This window comes from Vicugna pacos, chromosome 23 (assembly GCF_048564905.1).
Source record: "Vicugna pacos chromosome 23, VicPac4, whole genome shotgun sequence".
NCBI classification, from domain to species: Eukaryota; Metazoa; Chordata; class Mammalia; order Artiodactyla; family Camelidae; genus Vicugna; species Vicugna pacos.
The window spans coordinates 9,561,969-9,589,239 of NC_133009.1; the positions used below are offsets into that span (position 1 = coordinate 9,561,969).

At 54.1% G+C, this 27,271-nt stretch overlaps 1 protein-coding gene across 3 annotated transcripts; it reads right to left on the reverse strand.

Annotated features, from left to right (window-relative positions):
• Positions 1-3,761: 3,761 nt before the first annotated feature.
• Positions 3,762-26,254, reverse strand: LOC140688725 (uncharacterized). Of its 3 annotated transcripts, XM_072948475.1 has the most exons (7): positions 25,489-26,254; positions 25,267-25,386; positions 23,879-23,936; positions 21,855-21,931; positions 18,975-19,152; positions 17,788-17,864; positions 3,762-8,285 (listed from the first exon to the last, which is right to left on the reverse strand). In XM_072948475.1, the coding sequence occupies exons 1-7, from the start codon at positions 25,498-25,500 to the stop codon at positions 8,277-8,279; spliced, it is 531 nt and encodes a 176-aa protein (XP_072804576.1). In that variant the 5' UTR covers positions 25,501-26,254; the 3' UTR covers positions 3,762-8,276. The 3 variants fall into 3 exon arrangements, 2 of the variants coding, with proteins under 2 accessions (XP_072804576.1, XP_072804577.1); XR_012063478.1 differs by lacking the exons at positions 17,788-17,864; positions 23,879-23,936 and having other exon boundaries at positions 3,762-8,498; XM_072948476.1 differs by lacking the exons at positions 3,762-8,285; positions 17,788-17,864; positions 23,879-23,936 and having other exon boundaries at positions 18,968-19,152.
• Between the last annotated feature and the right edge of the window lie 1,017 nt (positions 26,255-27,271).

The window sequence follows — 27,271 nt, forward strand, 5'->3', positions numbered from 1 at the left end:
AAGACAGCTGGAGTAGGCAGGAATTTAAAATTAGTAAAGAATATTCTAGGTGTAAGAAAAATAGGTAACTCTCAGGAACTCTCCTACCCTTGTGGTGGGAATGTAAATTGGTGCAACCACAACGGAAGACAGTATGGTGGTGCCTTAAAAAAGTAAAAATAGACTTACCATATGATCCAGTAATCCCACGCCTGGGCATTTATCTGGAGAAAAGTGTAATTCAAAAGACACATGCACCCCAGTGTTCACAGCAGCACTATTTACAATAGCCAAGATACGGAAACAAACCAAATGCCTATTGACAGATGACTGGATAAAGATGTGGTGTGTACACACACACACACACACAATGGAATACTACTCAGCCATAAAAATAAAATAATGCCATTGCAGCAACATGGATCGATCTTAAGGCCATCATTCTAAGTGAAGTAAGCCAGAAAGAGAAAAAAAAATGCCATATGATACCACTTACATGTGGAATCTTAAAATTCACAAATTAACATCTACAAAACAGAAACAGACATACAGAACAAACTTATGATTCCAAGAGGCTAAAGTGTATGGGAAAGGATAAATTGGGAATTTGAAAATTGCACCTCTTGGGAAGTGATGGAAATGTCAGCTATCTTGATTGTGGTGGGCGTAGACACCTATCAAAATTGATCAAATTGTACATCTGAAATATGTGTAGTTTACTGCACAGGAACCATACCACAATAAAGGTGTTAAAAAATAAAAATTAGAAAAATTAAAAAAAAAGAAAAATAGGCAACTCTGGTATTCTAAAACTTAGTAATTCCTGACAATATTGTACCCAAGAACTTTCGCACACTAAAAAATTTCTATATTTGTACTCAAGATCAGGGTTTAACCTAAAGAGTCCATTGACTCCCAGAAACAATGCAAAAAACAGTGTACACAGACTGTTCTCTTTCCTAAACTATCTCTTTCCTAAACTAAATGCTTTCATCATTTCTAGGCTCATCCAGAAAAGGATCCCCTAGAACAAAGTGGTCAGCCTTTATCCTCGTAGCACTGCTGCCCTCCTGTGGACAGTTAGGGCATTTGACAGTCCCTTCCTTAGTTGATCAAACTTTGTCATTAGAGGTTTCAGTCATTGCTGGGATTCCCATAAGCCATTTTTAATTTCATTTTAATTAACTAGCTCTTTTCTGCTTGCCTTCTAGGAAATTAACTTTTGTCAAAGGGCTAAACTCTGGTCACTTACGGCTCACACATGGGTGAAGCATAATATCGCGGTCTGTGGTCAATAAACTATTTTTCCTTCCCTCTGACTTACAGTCCAGCAGAATGTGATAAAATTGCCAAAACTGAGAAAGTTTCCCGCCTTGATTCCTGACTTCCTAGTCCAGAAAACCTGTCTGGGGTTGTAAAACTCGTATTAGCTGGGCAACCACTTAGGCTCAGAACACTCAGCGTTCTTCCGTAGCTTTTTAAAAAATGAACTATTGTATTCACAGGGGCCAGCCTCACGGGGAAGGAAAGCAGGAGATCTGGAATCCTGATGCTGAGGGCTGTAGCTTCATTGAGAATTCTGGAGATTACCGTCCTTTAGACGAGCACGATTCATGGTGTTCGGGAAAACGACCAGTCATCCGATCACCCACTGCCACCTAAAACAGGTTCAAGGGAAAATACCCTTTTCGGCTGTATTTGACATGGACTCAGTGACTGGACGATCCCCAGGTAGGACCCCATACAACCATGCTTCTCAAATTTTAGTGTGCAGGTGACGTCATGCGACGGTCTTGTTGAAGTGCAGCCACAGCAAACTAATGCATCGATGCCAGGGGTCCTCAGGCCACACCTGGAGTAGAAGCAAGACCACAGAGGAGGGGCCCTCCACCCAGACTGCACGAGGAACCACCTGGGGAAACGTTCTAACAAACAAATGAGTGTCCACACCCCATTCCTTCAGTGGTATATAACCAGGAACTGTAGGGGTGAGACCTGAAAATCACTCTTCACCTGGGTGAAGGTAATCAGAACACAGCATGGGGCCCTATCACGGCAGAATAAACACAAAACATAACTTTCCTAGTTGTCATGGAAAACTCTTAAACTACCCCAAAATATGGATGCACTAGTCTGCTGGGTACCCCCACGAAACCATACACCAGCTTCTCAAAACGCAGGGCTGGGCCAACATCTTACATGAAGACCTTTCAGGTTTGAGATTCAGCACATGGTTTCCCCTAAGTTGGTGAAAGATTCCTGGACTCACATTTACTAGGACTCACCAGCACTTAGTTCCAGGGATGGGAATTCTTTGCTGGCACAACATGCATGAGGCTGGCTGTGCCTTCAGTCCAACTCCCTCTCCACTTACATGCTTACAGTAAATAAGCGGCAAAACTTACGTAAGTAGGACCCACGCCTGACAAAGCATCTTCTACCTGGGTGGGGAGAACGGCCTCGAAAGCCAGGCTCAAGATGTCTCCGGGAGAAACATTCTGCTTAACAAGTTACTAGGGAAAACCAGCTGGAATGGGCATTTTAGGTAAAGAACTGTCAGCCTCCAGATGAACAAAGAAAAATAGTTTTGTGGGAGTGGTTACCTGGGGAGTGCATTTTGCTCCTCATGACCTACCCATGTGTACCCATGTATAAAATTAAGCATTCATGGGAGCACCAGAAACTACTTTTATGGAAAAGGGGCCCCAAGTCATTGTTTTTGTGTGTTGACACCAAACTCCATCTTCTAGCACTTTCTCATTTGGGGGCTGGCGTCAGAGCAACCTGCTAGCAGAATCCGTGCCTTACTCACTTTGTTGGAAATTCCTAGGCTGGAGCCTGGGACACGTAGATGCATCAAAAGTTGATCAGTTTGTTACATCTGACCCAAAGCGGTTATGCCAACAGGTCTACATTTACCTCAGTGGAGAAGTGATAAAACAATTCAGGGTCCTAACTATTCCCACCGCCACATCCTGGGGACATGTGACTATTCAGACAACAGCCTGAAATAGCGCTGCGGCTGCAGGGTTGAGAGGGTCCCATTCACTGGGGAGCTTAACCAACAGTGCTTCACCTGTCCCACCCTCACTGCACCAGGCAGGGCAGGCATCTGGGAAGACTGGCAGGATGTGGACTCAGACAGGCTTCCCAGGTGGCTGAGATGCCATCACTTATGAAGAAGCACTGGCGTGAAATAAAAGTCCTGCAAGTGCTCAGAGGTGGCCACACATCTCCTGTGCAAAAAGCTCAGTCAAGGGGACATAGAGTCCCCAAGTTTACTCCCCTGTGAAGTCGACTTTGGCTACTCTCTGAATACCTTTACAGAACTGATTTGCTTTGACTTCTAGGGTTGATAGAAACTAAGAACCAAAGTAGGGCTCCTGCATCTCCTGTTGCACCTGAATTCGTCAGTGTTCCTCCCTCTAAGAGCAGCGCAAGCACAGGTTCAGTTAAGCCCACTTTCCTGAAGGAGCGCTGACCACGGAGGTGTCCGGGCTGCAGCCCACTGGGCACCCAGGTCCGTTTCCTCATCAGCAAGTAGCCTCTTTCCCCCAGGTCTGCAGCCCTGCTCTCTTCTGTGATCTCTTCTCATTCTGTTTCATGGCTCAGAGAATTCCTTCTCATCTTAAAGGGCTACATTTTAAAATCTGTCTGCTGTAACCTACTTCAGATTTTCTGTGAAGTAGGTAAGTCTGCCCAGCAAATTAAATTCTCAGGCCCCACTGTTCATCATCATGGAATGATGAATAGAAAATAATAAATGAAAAACAGAGACATGATAAACTGAATATAATAAAACATTTATTAAGGTGAAGATGCATGAACAGACTTCTTTTAACAGAAAGGTAACTTAACAGCAACCAATTTCTAGTTTACAGTACTACCACATTTCAGCAAACTGAGGACATCAGGAAACTTACAGTTACTTGTTTTGAAAAATCCATTAAATGATCTATTACCTGTGCATAACGTATCACGAATGCAGCTAAGGAAGTTCATAGGAAAAGCGTGATCCCCTCCCCTCTCTGCCCATCCATCTTCCACGAAGCCACAGGCTGTTGCTCACCACACTTGGCATGAGACCTCGAGGCTGCTGCTTTTCCCCCTACATCATAACCGATTTCAAATGGTGCTAGACAAAAACAGACTCTGAACACCAGGAGAAATCGGTCAGCCTGTGTAAGAGATGGGTCCAGTGGTGCTCCGGGGGGTCCTGCACCTTGGCAGTGCAGGTGGCAAGTCTGACTTCAGCTGCGTGGCACCTGCAGCTGAACGTTCCAGGGCATCTAGGAGCAGGCGGATGGCGCTGATGTGGGGAGACACTCCTGCCGGGACACATACCTCCCCCTTCCCTACTGCAATCCAGTACCCAACCCAGCATTGCCCAGTCACGCGCTCAAAGCCCTGCCAACAGGTTACTGCTGGCGGCGGCTGCTACCTGTCCTCAGAAAGATAACAACGCCTGGCCCTGCTCAATCCACCGAGTTCACTTTGGACACAACCCAGTCCCTGCACTGTTGCCTCCACAACCCAACATACTCAAGAGTGACTTTGCTTTTCAAGTTCATCCTTTTTTGAGCCAGCTCAGGCGGCAGGAGGAGGAGAGCCGGTCCCACAAGTGGCAGCTCCTCTGCAGTCGGCCCTTGGCTATGCTGCAATTCTTACTCCTAAAACACTGATTTCAAATGGTGCTAGATACAAAGATGGAAAAATCTAAGCCACCATGTGAAACCAGCTTCCAGAAGAAGAGGATCTCACTGAAGAAAGAAGGGAGATGCGATCAGAAGACCCAGCCTCTGCCCCGAGCAGTAACGTCTTCTTGCAGTTCCACTTGTGATGGGACATAATATACGGACCCATTAGAAAGGCAGGGAGGAGACTTACACAGTAATTTCCAAAGAACATGAAAGTCAAAGCTGACAATTCACATAGACAGTCGAAATACAGAAACTCACAAATTCTAGGTTAATTTATTCAATTCCACAACCAGTCCCTACAAATTATTATATAGTAAAATAAAACAATCAAAGCTATTATTAAACTGTGTTAACATTGACATCCGTGTTGCCCTGCTTTGTACAGTATTTCACAGTATCCAAATCATTTTCTAATATTATCTCACTTCATCAGGAAACAAGCTCCCCGTCTGCCCAGGAGGCTCCAGCCTCTACACGAAGGCCGGCTGCACCTGAACCAGGGCAAATTTCCCACGTGCCCTGTTCGGGAGGAGCGTGGGCTCCTCCTTCCCAGCCCAAGGTAATTGTCGGGACATTCCAGTATCACTCCATGAACTGGCAAACTTATTTATCCTCTACTGTGACACAAAAAATCAGTGTCCTAAGTTGTATTAAGAAGATAATCCTCTAATACAAGAATGGAGTTTTGTTTTGTGTTGTTTTCAAATTTTGCCTGAAACTAAAATTCACAAATGGTGTTCAAATGAGATTTCCCATCTCCTAATTGCACCATCTTTTTTTGGCTGTTTGAAGTTAAGGATATATGTCTGCATTTCCTCTGATTCCTTAACCAAGAAAAAGGAGAGACAGAGACTGATCTCTCAGGTTCCCTACCAACTCTTCAGGTCTTGAGATAAAGGCTTATATTTTTTTATGCCTCCTGAAAATAACATTATGTGCTGCTTTAGGGAAGAGAAGGAAATAAAATTTGAACACCAAGCTGTGCTCTTTAATTCTCACAACAGCCCTGTGAAGCAGGTGTTATTCCCATTTTTGCAGAAGAAACTGATCCTCAAAATGGTTCAAAAACTTGCCCACAGTCACAGGACTGGTGAGCGGTGCTGATCCCAGTGTAACTCCGACGTCTGTGTTCCTGCGCCTCTGCCCACTGCCGTCTGCTCTGCAGCTGGACCATTGTCTCATTCTGGTTTTGAACTTAAATTATGAACAAGATTGAGGGCAGGTGGGAATCCCAGGCAGTATTTCTGCATGGAAAGTGGGGGGCGTTACTGACTGTACAACATGTAAAACTTGAGGGGAGATGGGAGCACATCTGTTCTGCAAGAGGCGTGGTGCTTTGATACCTGCTTTTTCTCCTGTACCTCCGGTGCCTTTGGGGGTCTCCATGGCCTGGCTGTGGGAGCTGGGGGGACACTGGAGATGAGCTGCCTTGCAGTGCCCGTGCTGGACGCCTGCGGGATCTGACACCAGCACTGGGCTCTGCAGACCTCGGCCACAGATGGGAGAGCTGGGGCTAGGGCTTGGCAGTGCCTGCAAGGGCTCTGAATAAGGACCATTGCAGTCAACAGCAGGTGGGGGATGGTGCTGTGAGTCAGCTCACAACTAAGGCTCTAAGGTCAGAAGTGAGTATCAGTGACAGTCATTACCATGTGGTCTGAATCCTATGAAATGAGTGGTTGGAGAAGACCAACATTTGGTAATTCTCAGCCTTCCTGCTTTTCACTTTAGCCATATTCTTCTTCCTTAGCAACTTCCAACTGCCACTATCCACAGAATCCTCTCCTAAGGCGTCCTACAGTGACCCAGACTGCCTCTTCCTCCACCAGAAGGCCTCTGCCTATGCTGCTCCCGCCTTCTGGAACGCTCTGCATCCACCCTCCCATACCCACCACCCCCAACCCCCAACCCAGGTCAGCAGGGTGGTCTTAAGTCCTCCTGCAGGTCTCAGCTCGGCCACTCCGTGCTCAGGAAAGCTCCCTCGTCTAGCCCGGCTCTCGGTTAAACCGCCCTCTCACACCATCAAGCTCTTTCCCTTCAGAACACGCTTCTGCCACCTGGTCATCGGGGGGATCAATCCACGTCTCTCCTGCTACCCAGGAAGCATCAGCCCTGAGCTCAGAGGAGAGGCTGCACAGAGCAGAGGACGCACTGTCACCAAGGGAACTAAGGGACATGAGCCCGCGTTTGGGCTCCCAACTCTTCAGTTCTAAAATACTCCTAGTTCTCTGAAAAAAGAGACAAAAAAATCATTAACAATGCATTGCTATAAACACCCTAAAAGAAGAGGAGGGGAAAAGTCATCTTAGTACCCGAAGCTTTTGCCTTCCAAGTCCATCAGACACGGGTCTGTTGGGGTCTCAGGCCTCCCAACAGAACCAGGCTTCTCTCTCCAAGTCAGCCAAGCAGGGACTCACCTACCTGAGGCCAGCTGCTGATTTTGCTCCCTAGTTGCACGCAGCCAGGTGGTTTGATGTAGCCAGAACGGGCGTGCTCTTCCTGGCACTCAGCCCGAGGGCCACCTCGGTCTGGAAGAAGGCAGCCTGAGAAGCCCCAGCCTGCTCAGCGTTCTGCCGTCCAAGGCGGGTGGCGGGGTTCTCCCCCCTCAGCCTAGTGGCCCCACCACGCAAGCTGACCAGCAAGGGGGAAGGACTCCGAGGGCGTGTCGGCTCCAGGAGGTGCTGGTGGTGCCGGAAGAGGGCCTGGGGAGCCTGCTGCCGCCCCAGTCCACTTCTGTGCCCACATCCGATTTGGAGGTTTTCCACCCCCTCGTGCCTATGACACTCCTCTGCCTGGGCAGGGACCCGAGGGTGGAGGAAAGGTCACCGCACAGTGAATCAGAACACAGCGGCTGTGACTCCTGCTCAGCCCGGGCTCTAGGAACTGGGGCCTGCCCTCCTCTGGAACAGGCACCGATGGTCCCCGCAAAAAGAGAGGAGCTAGCACAGACTGGTCACTGCGCCTTACAATTCATGGAGAGGTTGGGCAGCAAACTCGAGACAGAGAAGCAGCCACCATGGGCGGCAGAAGTACGGTGATCTGGAGAGGCCATGTTTTGTCTAAAGGCATGCAGAACCGGATACATTAAAAAAAAAGAAAGAAAAAAGAAACAAAAAACTCCGTGCAGGGCAAACGAAAACATCTGAGGGTTAAATACCATTCACGGGCTTCGGCTTAAAGAACAGTCTGGAGGCTGCAGACAGAGCGTCCACTGCGTTCCATGAATGATGCTGTCTGCGCCGTTTGAAGTCTGAGAAACCCTAAGCCCAGCATGGTGCCCCCAGAAATAACAGGGGTGGGAGACGGGAAGGAGAGGAAGGCTTGTTTATGAAATCCGTAAGCAAACCCGCGGAACAAACAGATATTCGCCTCCAGGAGCCCCGTGCTGCCAGCCTGCTCTGCGCTCGCTCCCGCTGCCTGTTCAGATCCGGAGCGCTGCGAAGGCTCCTGCGAGGCAGCGGCTTCTCCCTCCCTCCCGACCCGGCTGGGTGCTGAGTCACAGCTACTTACATGACTGACGCAAGTTCCAGCCAGAGCGGGGGAGGAGCGCTGGACGTGGAGCCCAGCTCATCCATCTTCCTGCCACTGGGAATGCTGGTTTCAGGGCTCCTGGCAGCGAGGAAGGGTCGTCTTGGTGAGAGAGGGGCCTGGAGAAGGCCCTTTTAGAAAAGGGGGAACTTCTGCCCTTGAATGAGCCCCAGACCACTGTACGTCGGAACCGAGAGGCCCAGCCCAGCTTCCGGTCACTCTCGGCTCGAGCCCCGGGCCAGTGTCCTGGACATTCTGTCTTGAGCTGTCAGGGTGGGGCCTGCTGCCAACGAGCTGTGGTTAATGAATCAGAGGAAAGGGTGATAGGATGACAGGTCTGCGAATATGGGGCTGGGGTGGGGGCAACACGGGGATGGCTCTCTCCTTCTGGCAGCTCAGTCCTGGAAAGGAGAGCTCAGCACCCAGGGACCAGCACACTCCCCAGGGCCTGGATCCCAAAGAGGGGATGACACACTCCACACCCAGCGAGCCCCTCAAACACTCCCTGAGGGGACAAGGCAAGAAGTCACTGCCCTCCCGGCTTGCGTGGGCAGAGCATCGGCAATTTCGGCTGCCCCTGGGGCAGGGGTACGGGGGCCTGTGCTCCTCGGCCTCTGTCCTGCCTCAACGCCACCGGAAAAACTTGGGTCTGGAAATCTCCCAGACTCAGGACAGGGCACGGACGCCCCGTCGCTCAGGATGGCCGGCTGGCTGGAAGGATGTGCACAGCCACCCTGCCCTGGGGATGCCATGGGGCCCGAGGGGTAGCAGAGGCAGTGGGCAGCGAAGGGAAGGAGGGGGGTGGAGTGAAGGCAGGATCGGGGATCCCTCCCCGTTCCCCAGAGAGTGGCTCAGCCGGGGCGGAGGACAGGCACAGCCCGGGACTGCTTTCAGGGAAGCCAGTGCTTTCCACAAGAGGAAGAGTGAGCGTGCCGATGGTCTCTTACACACGCACAGTGCCCTCCCCCCAGCTCACGGGCCCAAACCAACATGGATCCAAAGGAGAAGCGCCAGCGCTGCTCCCTCTTCACTCCCAAATCATCCACTTGACTCAGTGCAGACGGACTCAGAAGTGAACCTTCAGCCTTAGGTGAAATCTAACTTTAGAAGTTGGGGGAGAGATGCCCAGAGCCCAGCTTCCCCACCTCCCCAGGTGGAGCTGGGCTGCCCCCTCCTTCAGCCACCACAAGACACTACAGATGCAGTCTCTGACCAGGAGCTCCACTCACGGGACCGCACGCCTGCGTGCTGGGAGGAGCACATCTCTGTCCCCAGGAGGCTTTCCAGAGGTGTGCCTGGCTTCTGTGGCACAGCCCCCACTTCTCCTGGAAGGAGAACAGAGCATCTCCCCAAGGCAGACATCCCCCTCGGAGCAAGGCCTTGGCAGGCACCAGGGAGGCAGGGCTGCGCCCACTAACCTCCGAGCGGTGGACCTACCCAGAACCTGGGCATCCACCTGGCGGAGCCCAAGCACTGGGCACACCCTGTGACCTGGCTCCACTTCCCTAGGTGAGAGGAGGGAGGCCAGGCAGGCAGAGGGTGGGTCTGGAGTCCAAACTTGGAGCACCCTGCTCTCCTGCTTCCCCGGCAGCTGGCCTGGCCAGTAGCTGGACCTGCACTGCTGTGCCAGCCTCTTTCTGTTATCAGGACCTCTGTCTGCCAGTCTCAGGACCTGGAACAGTGGGTGGTGGGAGGAGGCAGGAAGAGGAGGGAGGAGGGAGAAGGGAGGAGGGAGGAGGGAGGGAGGAGGAGGGAGGGAGGAGGAGGGAGGGAAAGGAGGGAGGTGGAGGAGGAAGTTTCACAGTCTGGTGCATTCCCATCAGATGGGAGAGAGGGCAACACGTACAACTTCCCCTTTTCGGGTGTTTCTCTGCCCCCACTTTCGTTTCAGTTCCTTCCCCTCTGGACCGGGGATGGCACGGCTGGTGGGCTGGGCGGGGGCGGGCGCCCAGGTGCCCAGCCAACAGGGCTCTCGCCTGGCTCCATCTCGGGCCTGGCAGGCTCCCTCGGCCGTTACCCGGCATGCTCTTCTCCTTGTCAGGGAGGCCTCGCCCTCTTGTTTTGAAAGTTTTATAACAGTATTGTTTGTTGTCCAGCAGATTAAATTCTTTTGGAGGCGGCGGGGGGGGGGGGTGCTCAGGGGGGCGGTGAGGGAGAGAGAGGAGGGAAAAGAGAAAGGGAGAGAAAACACAAATAACCACCACGAGGGCCAAAAGATTAAATGAGTTCCTTTTCGAACACAGAGTTCACCTGTCTTGGAGAGAGGCCAGGGGCCAGGAGCCCGTGTTCTCTTCCTCTCTGTCTGTGTCCCTCTCTTCCCTCTCTGTCCCCCTCCTCCCCTGGCAGGCTGACACGTGGTCTCAGACTTTCAAGGCCACTACTCAGGGTTCAAGCTTAAAAGAAGAAACAGCTCATAGGACCGGGGGGATTCATGCCTAAGCAGCTCCCACCCCAGATGAAGGCATGAAGTGGGCTGAGCTGGTCCTAGCAAGGACACACTTGATTCCCAGCTCCTCACGGGTCTGGGTGACTCGCTCCAGGACCAGGTGGGGAGATGCCCCATCTCAGAGATGGTTCATCTCTGCAGTGAGCCTATGTTTTGTTTACATTTGGAATAAAAGTAATACACTGGACAATGTCAGAGACATTGGAAGAACTGTACCCCAAAGAAATGACAACACAACGCAGGCCTCTCCGGATTTAATACAACCTTCATTTAGCCATTAACTGGTTGATTTCAGGCTCTGGGTCACCTCTAAATAGCATGCCCAGCTCAACACACATCTGCGCCTTTAGCATAGTGGGCAACGCTGGTGGTCCCTGAGGGGTGGACCTGCCTGAGATAGTCCTCTTCCAGCTCCTGTCTTTTTCCAGCACACCATGTCTGCCCCCCGCCAACACACACTCATTCACATCTCCGATGCCTACTGAAGGTCCCTAGGGCTGGGGGAGTCGGCAGGGGTGGGTGGTGGTGACACAAATTCAGAATCAGAGTAGCTCAGGGCTCTTTCCTGGCAGGGCTGAGGGGGATTTTCTCCCTTTTTTATTTGCAAGTAACATCAGTCCTACAGGGCCAGTGCCAGATGTTCTCTCTGCAAGGGGAAGGCGGTCAGCGCTCCGGACGCGATGCTCATGGTCCCCACCCCAGGCTCAGGCTTGCCTCAAAGGCGAAAAGGAAAGATGGAGGGACCCATCACAGAGCTCCCACTGGACCCTGGCACCCCCACCTCAAGCCACTCCAGGGCAGCCTCAGATTCAGGCCCAGAAGGACCCTGTCCAGGACATCCAGTCTCCCCCTCTCAGATAAAGAAGCCTTGTCTTTCCTTGGGAGCCCTGAGCAAAGGGAACGCCATGGTTCTCCCTCAAGTCTAGCCTGAGTCAGCGTCCCCACTGCAGGTCCAGCCATCCTCCAGGAAGACAGGGTCCGACAAGACACATCTTCACACATAAAGTCACTGAGGGCTGCATCCTCCAAAACAACTCCCTGGGGCCTCCCCATCACAGGGCTTCTCAACAAGCTGAGGCTGCACTCGGGGTACAAATAGACAGACGCTTATAGACCTGTAAGCACACTGCCCCCTATCCAATCCCAATGCTTCCTCAAGGAACAGCCCAGGATGAAGCCTAAGCCATCATGGCTAAAGGTGCTATAAATAAAATAAACGCCGCTCTCGCCCCTTCACACAAGTTCTGGTCTATTTAAATGAAGATCACGCAGAAGGCCACTTGGCCAGGAAGACGCGCAGCCTGCGCTTCACCTCGGCATCCCTTGTCAAGGGTCGGGGTGGCGCTGAGTACTCAGGAACACTGACGTCCAAGAATGCTCCAGCCCGCCTTCTCCACCATGGGAAAGGCCATCTCTCCAGGTCAATCACACAGCAAACCATCAGAGCTGAAGCCAGCATTTCCAGTATCTTACCTGACATCGTACCTTAGCCAGTTCTTCCAACGGGCGCTGCACAGCAAGCAGCTGAGGAACAGGTAACACACATGCAACGTGAATGCTGGGGAAGCCCCAGGAGGGCCTTATAAATCCAATGGAAAAACCTCAAAGACCTCACGCTGGGGCCTCGGTTTCTAAGGATGTTACTTAGCAGAAACATGACTCTATGCGCATGCTGGAAAGGCCGTACAGATGTGTCAGAATGGTCTGAAGCACCACATGTTCCAGAAGCTTCCATGGGTAGGGAACCTCACCAGAAACCCATGGTGAATGGCTGGCTTCCCAGCCAAGAAGTCCAGGCCAGCTTTCACAAGAGTTCCAAGAAGGTGAAAGAATGGAGAACAGGAAGAGTTAGATATTCTGAGGTTTCCCACCCCTTCAATACATAGAGAAGGAACCCCAGGCCCAAAGAGATCAAGTGAACTTGTCCAAGATCCACGCCCCCATTCCTGCCCCACCCACTGGCCCTTGGAAGAACACAACTAGAACCTGAGGAAGTAACAACCGTGGAGTCAGGGGACCTGCGTGGTGGCCCGAATGAAGCAGGTTCAAGCAGCTGGATCTGGGAAGGACTCTCTCTGGCTCGGTGTCATCCCCTACAGGGGTAACATCACCCACCTGCCCTCACAGGGCTGCACGGGGGCCAGAAGAGCGAGCAAAGGTGAAAAGAACCGTGAAACATCGCATGGTGCATGAGACTAGTCAATTCCTCTCCCTCTTGCATCCTAGCCCAAATCCCTGGTCCCCACACCATCTGGGGCAGGGGGCCTCATAGTTACAAACCCCAGGTAAGTGTCCAGTACAGTGGCAAGCAGATAGCATCTTGCAGAAGTGTAGCTATTTTTAAAGCTCTGCATTCCGTCTAGCAGATTGCACAATGTGTGCCTCAGCCTCGGGGCTCCTACCCACGCAGCCCAGGAGACGCAGCGGACGGCAGGGACGAAGGCTGCCATGGAGAAGCAAGGCTGAGGCCCAGCCACTCCTGGCCCCAGCCTGGTCTTGCACAACCGTCCAGAAGGGTCTGCGACCCTGGGCTTTGCTGTATGCATTTCATTTCTGCTGTCTTTTAAAGAGTGACTCAAGACTAAAAACCCAAAATGGGACTGGTGGCTCTGAGATATTTTTGTTTCTGTCTTCTTCTTTCTTTCTTTCTTTTTAAATACAAGGGCTTAAACAACCACATCATAAAAGAAGGCTAAAAATAAAGGAAAACTTTCTGACAGCAAAGGGGCACAGGCTCTGAAGATGAGTCTCAGTGAAGGCACAGGACACAAGGGCCCTGCAGTCCTGTCTTCTCCAGGATTGAGGGCCAGAAAGGATGGCACATCTTTCCTAGAACACAGCATGTCAAGCCACCCCCTGCCACTCCACGGCCCATCTCCAGACAAGCCTCTTGCTGGGAGCAGGGGTCCACGTCCTTGGTCACCTGGAGGCTCCTCACCCATCACCTTCAGTTACCTTCACATTTTTCTCGGGAGGGTCCTTTGAAAACTCCACCCACCTGCCCTAAATCATGCCGACCGTCTCCCTGCGGAAAACAGGACTCCAGCTGCTCTAAGAGGTGTCTTCAAGGTTCCTCACCTCTCTTGCCACTCAGATCTAGTCTTCTTCATCTTGAGTTTCTGGCTAAGAAACATCTCCATGAACATCCAGGGCGCCCCCAGATCAAAGTTGGCAGGAACCTCCAAAAAGATTCTGGCTCAACCCTCTCGCTTTACAGGTAATGAAACTGAGCCCAAAGAGGTAAAGTGAGCAAGTCCAGAACCCGTGTCTGCTGACTCGTCTCCACCAGGGGACACAAGCCCACTTTCTCTGTGCCCCCGCAACCACATGCCACCAAAACCTACACCCCACCTTTGTGCAACATCAGCCCTCTGGCAGCAGGTGGCAGCCTCCGCGGCCAGGGTGGACGAGGCGTCAAGGACTGCGGTGCCAAAGAGGGAGAATCACGTGGCCTGACTCACCCGGGCGGCAGCCACTCCACTCCCGCCGGGTAAACAAGTCCTGGGCCCTGGAGCCGCACACAGGAAACACCCCTCCCCCTGCCTCCAGCCTCCAGCCTGCCTCAACTCTCCAGACACAAAGCTCGCCCATGCATCTGACACAAGGTGACTCTCCCCGCCTCCCCTCTGCCCGTCCCTTCCCAATCGCCATAATCTTGGAATCACGCCTTCTGGCAGGAGATGCTCCGCTGAGTTCTGCCTCCTGTAGGCCTGTGTTTGACCAGTGACTTGGCAGAGACGTAACCCGCATGTTCCCCTGGGCTGCGTGGACAAGAGAGGGGCACGGTGACCAGGCTGAAGCAGAGGTGCCAGCTGGCGCCCGGGGAGGGTGGGAGTCGGAAGGTCAGGCGCAACCACGGCTGATGGAAAAAACCCGAGTCTGCCGGTGACCAAGGGCTTGGCATCTACTGCCGCCTCGATTCCTGACTCACCACAAGTTCCTGTGAGCTCCGTGCACCCTGGAGGGATTTTCAGAGCTGATAGGCACAGAGAGGGCTTAGCAGCCCTACCAGCTCTAACTCTTTGGAGGCTCAGTCAATATGGCTTCCCCACGTAGCCGAGGTCCTGTAGTCTCTAGAATTCCCTCTCCGATCAACAGCTGGATCCCCGTCCTTATGCATGGGTGCCCTCCTTTTCCACATATGTCTGCTTTATTTTTAAATTCTATTCACTATTATTAATGATCTCTGCCCACCAGAATGTATACCCCACGAGAGCAGAAACTTGGTTTTACTGAGTTCTGCATCCCAGCACCTAGAACAATCCCCCGCACACATACAGCAGAGGCTGAATACATATTCATAGAAGGAATGTATTCCACTGCCTGTCCGCGGACACCAAAGGGTACATGCATCTGCTCTGTCTCCCCAAAAGGGACGTGGTGCAGTCATCCCTGTGACTGCAAAGTCACCTGGGTGCCTGGCCTCTCACTCTGGGTTACATCAGTTGGTTTGGCGGCATATCCTCTGCGGGTCTTACCTCCTCAAAATTTCTGACTTTAGCCCAAGAGGGTGAAGAAAGAGTACAGGCGTTGGAGTCAGAAAGGCTTGGGTTTAAATCTCAACAAGTCCACCTCTACCACGTGTGTGACCGTGGCTAAGTCTCTTAACAATCACAGTGTCTTTAACCATAAAAGGGAAGTAACACCTACACCATAGGACGAAATCAGATAAGCAAAGGGGGGGGGGCCCTTAACAAAGGTCAGTTTCCCTTTCCCTGGACTGCACCGAGACCCAGAACTCTGATGCCCGTCTCAGGCCTTCATGCCTCGTTACAGACCCTGATCTGGGCTCCACGCACACACATGTCCACTCAGGCTGCAGCAGACAGCCTCAGCTGAGCAACGGACACATCCTCCGACCCTCTCCTGGCCTTGATCCTGTGGTCAGACGCTGCACAACCATCCCCAGCATGGCTCTCTCCCTCCTCGTCACCCCCAGCTCCTCCCCTGCCGGGGCTCCACACTGCTGCTTCAGGCTCCGTACCGGCCTGTGGACCTGCAGGTGTTCTCTGGCCTCATCAGCCCACGAGCAGCTCCTGTGGAAAGAGCTAGCAAGAAACCCAACCCAGTCTCCGCTTTCCTCCCAGACACTCCAAGTCCCAGAAAAGCAGCGCAAAACGAGGGCCTCCCACAGACAGCCGGCTAGTGCAAAAGGCGCTCGCTCTCACATATTTCAGAGGGAGGCAACACGCCCAAAACGGTGACCCGCACGAGGTACAGATCCTCTCTAAAGCTGCGGCTGCAGCCTCGGGGGCACTCGCGCCAGGGGACGCAGCCAAGATATGCATTAAACAATTCACAGCCCCGACCAGACCAGGATTCAATGGACTGGGGAGGTGCCGACCAATCAGGTCCCCCGGCAGGGCCCCTCCCCAACACCTCCTGGCTAAGCCACACCACCAGGGCTCCAGTGCCACCAGCTCTGTTAACCTCTGCTGGACCCCACGTGGGAAAGGCCCCACGCTGCCTCCCGGCTCCCAGACCGCAGGGATCCAAAGGTCAAGAAAGCCATGCCAGCGACGCCTGGCCTGAGAGGCCCCCCTCTCAGGGGATGCCAACTGTTCTGCTCGCCCGACTGCTGACACATAATGCTCCACGTCATGTCAGGAGAAGCCCCGCTGGTGAGCAGGGAGGAAAGAACCAGATGAGGGACAAAACTAGAAGCATCAGCAGGGAAGCACCAACTGCAATTCCTGGAACACCAGAGGCCGCAGAGACAAATGTGTCTCAAAGAGCAAAACCAGCTTCCCCTTTGCTTCCCACTCTGGTGGGAAGGGCTGTTAACGGGGGCGCACTGCACAGAGGCGAGTGGAGGCTCCCGGGTACGGCCGGCAGCCCCATCTGGCTCCAGCCCGACAGCCGGCGCTGGCCAGACTCCAGCCGACACATCTTGAGGGACTTGGCCGCTCCTCTTCGTCTCCCCAGCTGCACCAAAGCTGATCTCTCCTCTTTATTCAAGTTCCAGATCCAACACCCCTAGCCATTCCTCCCTACGTTACTGCTGGAGGGGCTGAGGCTTGTCAAATTCCTTGAAGGAAGAGACACCGGACTCTTCCAAACAGCCCTGGATTCCTCGTTCAGCGAGGATCTCAGGCTGCTCGCAGCCAACTCAGAGACTCATCTCAGATGGGAAGGGAGAAGGTGAAACACTGGGAGGCAGAATGCACCAGACTTCCAGGGGCGGGGGTGGTGGGGGTGGGGAGGTGAGACAACACCCACATCCACGGGCATGGGCAGAGAGCTGGGCTTCCCCAGGTGCCCCCTGATACTAGCCAAGAGCATCATAAAGTGACCAGCACCATCTCTTTTATCATTAGACCCCAGACAAATCTGCAGTCAGCCCATTTCAACTGGCCCTGCTGGCCCAGAACATGGCAGGAAAACCATTTGACAGCAGAGAGACTTCCCGGTGGTGTGGCGGCCGCCTAAGGTCTGCTTTCTGCCCCATCTCTGTGAGGCCACAGGCCTCCCCAGTTCCTCAGGCCTCGTCATTTTTAATCACCATTGCTACCACCGCCACCAGCACCAAGCGAGGCAGAGGCAAAAAAACATTTCTACATCAACTGCCTGGAGATGCTGTGACGATTCGCTGGGAATTTTTTTTAAAGTAAGGCACTGAGGGCCTAGAAAGAAAAAGTGATTCACTCAAAAAAACCCCCCCAAAACCAAAAAAAAATCAAAGTAGGGAAAGATGTCCACTACCAGGCCCACAGTCTATAAACTCCAAGCACTGCCCTGGACTCAGGTCTCAGGACAAGAGGACACGGGGAAGAGAAGGCCCAGGGGCCAGGCAGGCTCCCCGCTCCTCTGAGGGCTCAGCACCCAGAATCTCGTGCCAGACGCAGGGGCCGGAGCAAACTCCCAGTCGGTCAGTCACTGTGGGAGCCCCAAGTGTTCTGCCAACCGCCACACCCCGCCATCTCCCACACGTCCAGCGCCTGACCACTCAGGCTGGCCGCCCTGCCCCCAGCCCTGGCTGGTTACTAACCCCATTCACAGAAAAGCCAGGAGGAGGAGAATGGGAAGAAGAGAGCAATTGTTTGGGAGATTCTGAATGAAGAAGTCTGAGGATTCCCCACTGAATAAGGAAAACGTCCTCGGTGGGCAGGGGAACAGGGCGGCCCACACCTGACTTACCTGGGAGGCAAGGACGGGGTTAAATCCTATCTTCCTTGCCGCATCTGGTTGCCAACAAGCAGCCTCATGATGACACGCTGATAAGACACATCTATCAGGTCATATCTATTGGCATTTGTGGTCACAGAATCACGCAAACTGGGGGCTCAACAGCACCTCTCAAAGGGCGGAGGCAGATCCCCAGCCCACTCTGCCCTGTACCACCCAGCAACTCTGAGGGCAGCTGACCCCCTTCTGCCAGTCCAGCCAGATTCCCAGAAAGCCCAAAGGCGGGTGAGGGTGGAGAGCAGACAAGCTCCCGGATGCCCACAGCTGGGCCTGCCCCATATAGCCTATAGAAAATCAAAGGAAGGACGAGGGAGGGCTGGAGGAAGGCAGGGAAGACAGGAGGTCCAAAAGGAGGAAGAGAGAGGTCAAAAGGCATCCTTGGGCAAAGCAAGGCAAACAGGAAACCAGGAAGACACACCGGAGACCACACTGTGCTTTCAGCCACATGGTGTGCCCCAGCCATTCTTCCAAACCCGGTATCCATCAAGAGCCACCAGTCCCTCCTGGCCCTCCTGTGTGTGCATGTATGCACATGCACACACACACGCACACACGCATGTGCGCACAGCCCTTCCTGGAATAAAAGGCCCCACGGAGCTGGCTCACACTCTCCAGGCTCTGGTTCTCTGACAGAGCGCTCCTCTCCCGAAGGGGAGGGCAGACACGTCCGATAAGAATTGCTTAGCACAATGCTATATATAGTCTAGGTTCCTACCGGCCTAGAGATTTGGAGCTAGAACTTGGCAGAGAACCATGCTAGATTCTGGCAAGGCCCACCCTCCCCCAGCCAGCCAACTGAGAGCCTCACCTCCCTGCTGCGGGCAGTGAGGACAGGCAGGGCCCTTCCATTCAGCCCGTGAACGCTCTGCTCTGAGGGACCTGGCCTTTTGGCTCCGTTTTAGGGAGAATCGACTTCTTCTCCTGAATGTGAGGGGGATGTGTGGAGGCTGAACACTGAGTTCTAGCCTCTCTGCAGCTCTCCAGCAGCACAAGAAAATCGATCTAGTCCTCTCTTCTGGAGGACCAGGGGCGGGGGTGTGCAGGGAAGAATGGAGAAGGCACAGGAGCTGGCTGGGTTCGATAAGCATCTATCCACTTCCGACGTTTGAGGGAATAAAAGAATGCGGACGAATACTTACTGCAGAGAGCCAGGCTGCCAGGCATCTCCTTTTTTTTTTTGTTCCAAATAAACGCAAACGGATACACATTTATCCCCCAGGATGACGACTGTCTTCTGCTCACCAGCACCATCGTCAGCTGAGCCCGAGTCTCCAAAAGGCCGTCACCGACTCGTGGAGCTGAACTTCTCTGAGTTCTCTGCAAGGAAGAAGTGAAAGGTGGGCTCAGCTCCCAGGGCCAACCAGGCAGTGCATGTGCAGGCCCCAGTCAGGGTCCCCTCTGGGCTTAACATGCGGCCCCCGGACCCGGCCCTCCACTGCGGCTCACCATCCGTTGACAGAGGCAAGACCATGCCAGTCCCAGTGGGCACAGGGTCTCATCAAGGACGGCCCGTCCATCACCTCTTTCCGAAAACAAACCTGAGCCACAACAGAGTGCTCTGAAGTACAGAGCCGGGCTCTCATCACATGCACAGCTTCTGGACAAAGAGCCACAAAGGATCCAACACCCACATATATACAATTTTTTTAGGTCAAGCTGTTCTCTACTCAGGCTGAAAAAAAGATGACGCACAGGGGCTGGGGCTGAACCCAAAGCCCACTCAAGGCTCAGCTGGGGATGGCGAGCCCCTGCCCCTTGCCTGTCTCTCTCCGCTATGACCTGGACCAGGTCTCCCTGCTCCCTTTGGCTCCCAAGGCCCCAGAGCCACTCCTTCTGGATCCCAAATGAGTCACACGGGGAGGTCCATGAGGAGAGGAGGAGGTGCTCGGTGACAAATGTCAGTGCTGGCATCATCCACGGGAAAGCGTGAGGCTGAGAAGTGGCATACGGGGAAAGGAGGCAGGGAGCTCTGCGGCCAGGCTGCCCCTCCATCTCTTCCCACAAGTTGTTTGCTCCTCTGCCCCAGACACTGGCCGAGAAGCGGGAGGAGAGACGGGAAGCCAGATGCCGGGGATAATGGTTTGGCTGTGGCTCAGTGGCAATGGAGGCCCATCTTCTCTCTTGCTCCTGAGAAGGCACGGCAGGGCGGGGCCGGGCGGGCCGGGCGGGGCGGGGCCGGGGGGATGTCACGCGCGTGGAGCGCAATGCTGCAGATTCAAGAAAAGCCTAGAACCCTGAGCCGCCATGATGACACGCACACACACAAGGTCGAGAACTCTAGGTCCGCCATCTCACCTAAGGCGGGGGTGAGGAAGATGAAGCAGGGAAGAAAAGCTGTGATTTGGGATGATAAGGGAAGGGGACGCTGGGAGGTGGTCTTCAGCTTGAAGCCCGTGATGTGGATCCACCGTCTTCACATGGCGCCAGCAGAGAAAACCTAAGACACCACATCCCCATGACGGGCAGTAGGACTGTCGGGCCCACCCCTGCCCCAAGAAGGGACTTGCCCTCCATCCAAGGCAATGAGCCACAGTGAGAAACCCCGAAGAGTTTTCTGGTCCTGGGAAAATGCCTCTCAGTGGGGACCAGCGAGAAGACCTCAAGCCATGATCCTGTTTGCCAAACTCATCTAATAACGCAAACAGCTGCATTTTCTTTTCAGATTCTAAAACACAGGGTCCACAAAGCCTAGCTGGGTTACCCGATGTCGCCCCCAACTCGATGCCTGGGAGTGGCCCTTCCCCTGCCAAGACCCTCCTGAAAATGACCCCAGCCCAGGGTCAGCTCTGAGCCCCGACAAGCTGTGTTTGCTGCTTTCATGTTGACAGAACGTCCTGGCCACTCGGCTTGAGTGCTCCATCTCCCAGCTCCCGACACACTGAGTCATCATCCAAAGAGGAAAAAAACAACAAAGCAGCCGTCACCAGGGTCCCCGCTGCCGTCGGCTGACGACTCACGGGCTGTCGTCACTCTCTGCTCTGCAGCCCCGGAACCAGTGACAAGGGGCTTCAGGGCATCCAACTCCCCTCCCACGGGGATGCAAGAGTGCCAGGGAGCAGGCAGTCACTGCAAAGAAGGGAAACTAACCTGGCATCAGAAGGCTCCCAGGAAGGTTCACTGGTTAACCCTCACTCTGCCATCGCCAATGCTCACGGCTCCGTGCCCATGGCGTCTTCCTGACGCAGGTGTTCCTGATGCAAAAGCGGGTACTTACTCCAGGGTGGGGGAAGGCACCACCATGCAGGTCTCAGGTGCATGCTGCTCAGTTACCACCTCCCCTGCCCCTGCTGATACCTCTGCTGAAGGCACACACACTCCCTTCTCCCCCATTTCTTCTTGAACCACCTGCTATGTCCCTTTCTTAAGTCCCCGGTAGACAACTGGGCAAGGGGAAGGGAGCTGCATCACTTTCTCTTGGGAACCTATTTGCTTGGAAATATATTAGGTGTTTCTGTGTAGTAGGTATAGTGGCTCCATCTTACTGACTGAGGACAGTAAGACAAAACAATCAAATGACTCGTCTAAAACCACCCAGCTAAGATGACGCAGAGTCAGGATGCACACGCAGGTCTGCCCAAGTGCAATGTCTCTGCTCCCTGCCTTCTGCGGCCTCCACTGACCTCCAGGTTCTGGAGCTCATTCTGCTCCGAAGATGCTACAGACCACCCCACCTCCTCCAAGAGGAAGGCGACCAGGATAACTGAAGTTTGTGAGTCCATCAATTTTAGCTACCAAACCCCCCCCCCCACCATCTTGGGTGAACCTGGCCTCAAAGGAAGAGGAGAAAATCAATAAGGCAGTAGGGAGGGTGGCACAGAAGAGCTAAGCCACCCAACCTTGGGCGCAGGAAGATGAGCCACCCAAACTCCCACGGAACATCAGGGACTTAGAAACTCCTTAAATAGACACATTTTGAGGATCGACCTCATAAGAGGCATTTTGCAGATACTGAAGACTGAGAGAAGAAAAAGGCAAAGGTTTTGAGAGACCAGGGTTCGAATCACGATCAGAACACTTACCGGCCATGGGACGTGCCTCGCAGGGCTGCGGTGAAGAACAGACGGAATTCTTGCCGAGAACGAGCTTGATGCGATACCTGGCAAACAGAAAGCACCAAATAGGTACACGCTTCCCTTCTTCTTTTCCCTGGCCTCCTGGAGCTCACAATCTAACAGAGGACACGAGACTTGCTCACAAAGAGCCACAGCACCACCAAAGGGGCATAAAAGAGGGGTAAAGCACACGGGAGCCTGGGCGAAGGGGGCAGGGGTGGTTACGAGAACCGCCGCCCGCGAAGGTGATCAGGAAAGGTCCGCGGAAGACGGCGGGGCTGCCGCAGGTGGGTGCAGTGGAGAGGAGGCGTGGAAAGCCTCACTAGTGAGGACAGAGAGAGAAAAAGCAGGAGAAAGTAAGTCGCCTGGTTCTGCTGGAATACGTGGTCCACCGAGGGAAACCGAGAGAGACTGCACAGGAAAGCTAAGACAAGACTAAGTTACAGACAGCCCTCAGCGTCCTGCTGGAGGGAAGGGACCTCGTTCTGGAAAGGACGAGAAACCATTTTAAATTTCTGAGCAAGGAAGACAAGATGGCCGCTGCACGCAGAAGGGCCTGGAGAGCAGAGGGCCGGACGGGCAGCAGGGAGCCTCGCTGGAGGACTACAGCTGGAACCACGGCTCTGGCAGGGGGTATGGGGAGGGACAGAGGAGAGAGAGAACGGCAAAAAGGCAGGGCCATCCAAACACATCCTCAGAGCTGCCATGGATCCCACTCCCTGTCCCCACGGGGAGACGGCCAGGGACACAGCCTATTTGGGGAACACAAACCACAGGTCCGACACGTCCAAGACGAGCTGCCGTATCTCTGCCTCCACTCCCTCTCCACAAAACTCAGCTCGCCCCACCACCCCCTGAACTGCTCTAAGCCTCAGGCTGAGGAAGGCATGGGAGACCCAGGCCTACGGTTAGCAATGTCCACGCTCTGGCAAAGCCAGGGTCCCAGCCAGTGGGACCCCCACCCAGGGCTGCGTCCAAGGGTGGGACTGGGCGGTCCTGCCCGTGAGGCCACCGTCACTGCGGCAGCCACCGCTGTGCCCGCCTCTGCTGCGCGTCTGCCCCCCCTCCCCTCCCCCGTCATAGCCCCCGCCCCCCGCCCACTCTGCGGAACTGGCACAGCAGGACCAGAAAAGCCAACGCCGCCATGTCGGAGGCCAGCAGAAACGCCTCCAGAACGGCAGCCTATGATAAAGGATACTCTCCACCGACCCAGGGAAAGGGAAAAACCAGAGACAAGGGGAGGGAACCATCAACCACCTCCCAACTGGGTGCCCCCCCACTTCTTTACTCTCACAACTGTCATGTCTTTCCCTTCACAAACTTCTCTCAAAAAGCAGAAAGCACGAGAGAGAAAGAAGGGCATCGCCCCATCCCCCGAGAGGTCCCGGGGGCCACAGGTGACACGGGGCATTCAGAAGGGCATTCTCCTTCCATACCCCAAGACGGGGGCCGCAGCCCCTTTCCATCTTCAAACCCAGTTCCTATCACTGACTGGACAAGGGCCACCCTCCAGGGGTGAAGGCTTCCACCGCTCCCCCTTCAGACCCTCCCCAGCTCTGTGGGTCCTGGGGAGCCAGGAGGTGGGGTTGCAAGGAGGGGCCGAGAAGGCACAGCGTGCCCTCTGTTATGTAATAAGAAGGGCGGTGCTGTCCTAGGCCGGAGACCCAGGGCGCACTGCGCTCCCAGATGCGCAGTCATGGGTGGGGGCCACTGCGCAAGGCGCAGGGCTCCGAAACCCCCTCCCCACGGACGCAGGAACTGCATCAAGGACCGGATGGGGAGCGGGAACCCTGATTTTTTCCAAGTCCTCCTCCCCCAACCAGAGGCGAGCAGCCTGCTGCCCTAGTTTTGTTCTCACTCTCCTCACTCCCCAGGATGACAAGCCCTTCTAACCTGGGACCTCCAAACCTCTCGTGGCCCATGGCTTTCCCAGAGACCCCACCAAACACGCAGTTTCTGAGCAGCGTCCCCGGGCCAGTCCCCATCCTCACCTTTCCGGGCACCAGGGAGCAGCAGCTTCCAGAAGGCAGGTCCTTCCCATAATGGGCTCTGGACAGCCGGGACGTCAATGCAAATCTCTTGTCCCCGGGGAGTAGCCCAGAGTCAGCAGGAAGCCCAGGGTGGTGGCAACGGCGGAGGCAGCAGCTCTGCCCTACCTTGCCCATGCGTTTCCAGGGGAGCCAAGAATTATTTTGCCGCAACACTGAGGTGTGGCTGATCGGAAAATTCCCTTTTCTGACACCAAACTAAAGAATAAATATTTCCTTCCAGTTTGGTCAACCCTCTGCGCACCCCTCTCCCCCAACCTTCGCCCCTTTGAGAAAAAGTTTGGGGAGCCCTCAGCTCCTCTTCCTAATAGTGCATGAAATAAAAAAGGCACAGGAAGAGGCTTCAACTGGTCAGTCAAAAGCAGGCAGACACACGAGCATACGCACACCCCTAAACAGATTTTAGAAAGCTGCTGGGCTTCTCCCCCCCTCCCGTTTAAGCAAGTGAAATGCAAATTCAGATTTGATACCCTGCCCTCAGCCAATCAAAAAAAGGTTTTCACCTGCCACTGGCCCACCCACCAATCAGAGGAAGTGTCTGGAGTGAGAGCCCTCCCCTGGCCAATGGAAGGCCAGCTCAGTCACTTAGTTAATGATGCAGCAGTACAAGGAAGGCCATCACATGTGAACTGGAAGGGTGCCAACATGGAGACACAGAGAGCGCAAGGTAAACAACTTTCCAACGCCAAAAGGATGACATTTAATCTCTAAATGCGAGCTTCCCTTCTCAGCTCATCCTTAACCCCTCTTGGCTGGTCCTACAGATCCTGGGAGCCTTACTACCTGTCCCCCAAGAGCTCCTAACAAGATCCAACAGTGACTGCGTCACCATTCCCCACTTTCCCCAACTACGCAGTGACAGACCTACCAGCTTTACCCCACTTCTCCCAGCCCACGCCCCATCCTGCCCACCTGCTCCCCGCCAGCCCCAGATTCCCAGGGCCAAACGTTTCAACAAGGCAAGCCCTGGAAAACTGCCCCCTCGCCTTCCTCCTCACTCCCTACCTTCCACCTGAGAACCGCACAGACAGACAGACAGACGCTGACACCCAAACCACCTGGAAAACCAGTCTGTCTGTCTGTCTTTCTGTCTGTCCAACAGAAGGAAATGGGGGTAGAGCCCGGGAGGTCAGGCGGGACGCCGGGGACGGCTTGCTCCTCTCTCCTCTCCCCTGGTCAGGCCTGAGCAGCTGACACTAAGGAAACAGAAATTAAAGTGGAAAAAAACCCTCCCTCAGAGAAAAAAAATAGCAAAAAGCGAGAAAGAAGGTGAGAAAGACAGAGCACCCACATACGCAGAGACATCGCCCCCGATCCCAGCAAATACGTACGTGGGGGAAGAAGGGGGTTACGCCATCAAGTCCTGAAGCCCATCGGACCACCCATCGTCGCCTGCGCAGACCCAAATCTCGGTCGGCCGTAAGGTGCCGCAGTCCCGAATGTTCCAGAAACTGGTCCCATTAAACCTTCCACCATCGCCCCGAAACCTCTTGCTCCCACCCCTGCCCCCCACAGCCACCCCACCTCCTCCCCGCGGGAACCGCCCGTGCCACCTTGCGTGTCATCTCCTTAGTCTAGGCTACTCAGAGGCCTCCGGCCCCGGACAGATTTCTGAACGCTTGGCAAGTAAGCTGGCAGAACCTGGTGCCCGGTGTTGCTATGACTTGTTTCTTGATTTCTCTCTCTCTCTCTGCTGCAGCACGGCTGTTGCTAGCAGACGTATCGACGGAGCGCTCGCTCTCTCTCCCTCTCTCCCTCTCTCCCCTCTCCTCTCTCTCTCTCTCTCTCTCTCTCTCAGCTCTGTGACGCAGATCTAAATTCTCCAGTCTGCTCCTTGTGTTGCAAGAGCAGAACTGCAGCTTTTCCCCTGGAGAGCCGGAGGGCAGTGCCAAGGCTGGTCAAACAAGGCAAAAAAAAGTTAGGCCTACACTCCACTTCCCTGGCCACTCTTCTCAGCCTCTCTCCTAGCCCAGACTTCCCTGCTCTGGGGCACACAGGGCCTGGTCCCCAAGGCTCACGCCTTCCCTGAGGGCTTCTCGGCCTCAACACTAGCTTAACTCTTTGAGTGACAGCACCCAGTACCCAGACTGGGCTGTCCCATGCTAACTGTCGTCATCCTTTCTTGAACTATATGAGCTTCTCCTGAACATGAGAGAAAGATGGTCCCCACCCTGAGACCACCATCCTATTAACTCTTTCTGCCACAGACAAGTCCAGAATTACAGCCGTAGCTGATTTTTGTTGCTGTCTGTTTTTTTGGCCCCAAACCAGGACCTTTTTCTCCCTGGAATTTCCTAAGGACCAGAAGGGTAATTAAAATATTGCCTGCTTACCCCGTGAGTGAGATCCTTCCATTGGGGCAGGATCTGGAGAAACCATACTGAACGGCAGCCTGGAGAACCAAGAGTGAAAGCAGTCTGGATGTCCACTCCTCCCGGGATCAGAATTTTAGGGCCTAGGTGGATGCGTCCAGTCACTTCTCAAAAGGCACTTAGGCTGCTCAGTCCCAGAGATTCAGGTTGCTGAGTCATTTGTTCCCAAGAAGATCCTCTAACAACATGAAAAGCGGCAAAACAGAGCGGCCGCCAAGCCTGGTCCTGGAGTGGCCAACGACTAGCTTCCTTTCTCCAGGGCAGGCAGCCAAGCGAGACGAGCGTCCACCAGCCCACCCACCACCGCCACTGCCGTGTCACGCAGGGGCGTTCACACACCTGGAAACCTGGAAACTCCAAGGGGGACGGGGGTTCCCACCAATGCTCTGGAGACTGAGTGGGGTTGTTTTTGGATACTGACAGATCTCCGCTGCAGCAGAACACACAGCTCCCAACATTTTCCTGCCCCCAGGCCCAGAAATGTTTCCAGAACAGCTCACTGGACCCCGCATACCTCACCAGACCCAGGGAGTCTTGGGTCCCCACACCACCACACCCAAAGAATACAGACCCGCAAAGGTTTCTGACGACCAGTTGCACCACAAGAGCCTAGCCCGGATGGGAAGTGAGAGATACAGTCAGGTCCTGGGACAGCTGACTCAGCGTATGCCACATCAGGATCCTTGCAACTTCAAGATGGCTTGAGAATGAGAGGCCGGGCGGCCACCTTATCCTGTATCTCGCCTTCCAAGCAGCCTCCTTCCAGCAACCACTCTGGGCCAAGGTTTCACCCAGCAGAAAGAAGACCACTTGGAAGACAACCATGGCACTCCACGGCTTTAAAAGAAACCCGGAGCATCTGTGCCAAGCTCTCAGCAGGGGAGAAAGTGCTTCAAATTCACACCTTCTGGGCTCCAGGGTAGAGCATGCCAATAAAGAAGTCACCTACTGGTCTGATGACCAA

Bases quoted from the DNA above. Each gene is read 5' to 3' on its own strand.
- LOC140688725 (XM_072948475.1), bottom strand. The intron at 23,937-25,266 runs GTACGTATTTGC...CCGGCTGTCCAG, and splicing joins TAACCCCCTTCTTCCCCCAC to AGCCCATTATGGGAAGGACC. The intron at 17,865-18,974 runs GTAAGTATTCGT...GTGTCTTATCAG, and splicing joins TGGCAGCCTGGCTCTCTGCA to CGTGTCATCATGAGGCTGCT.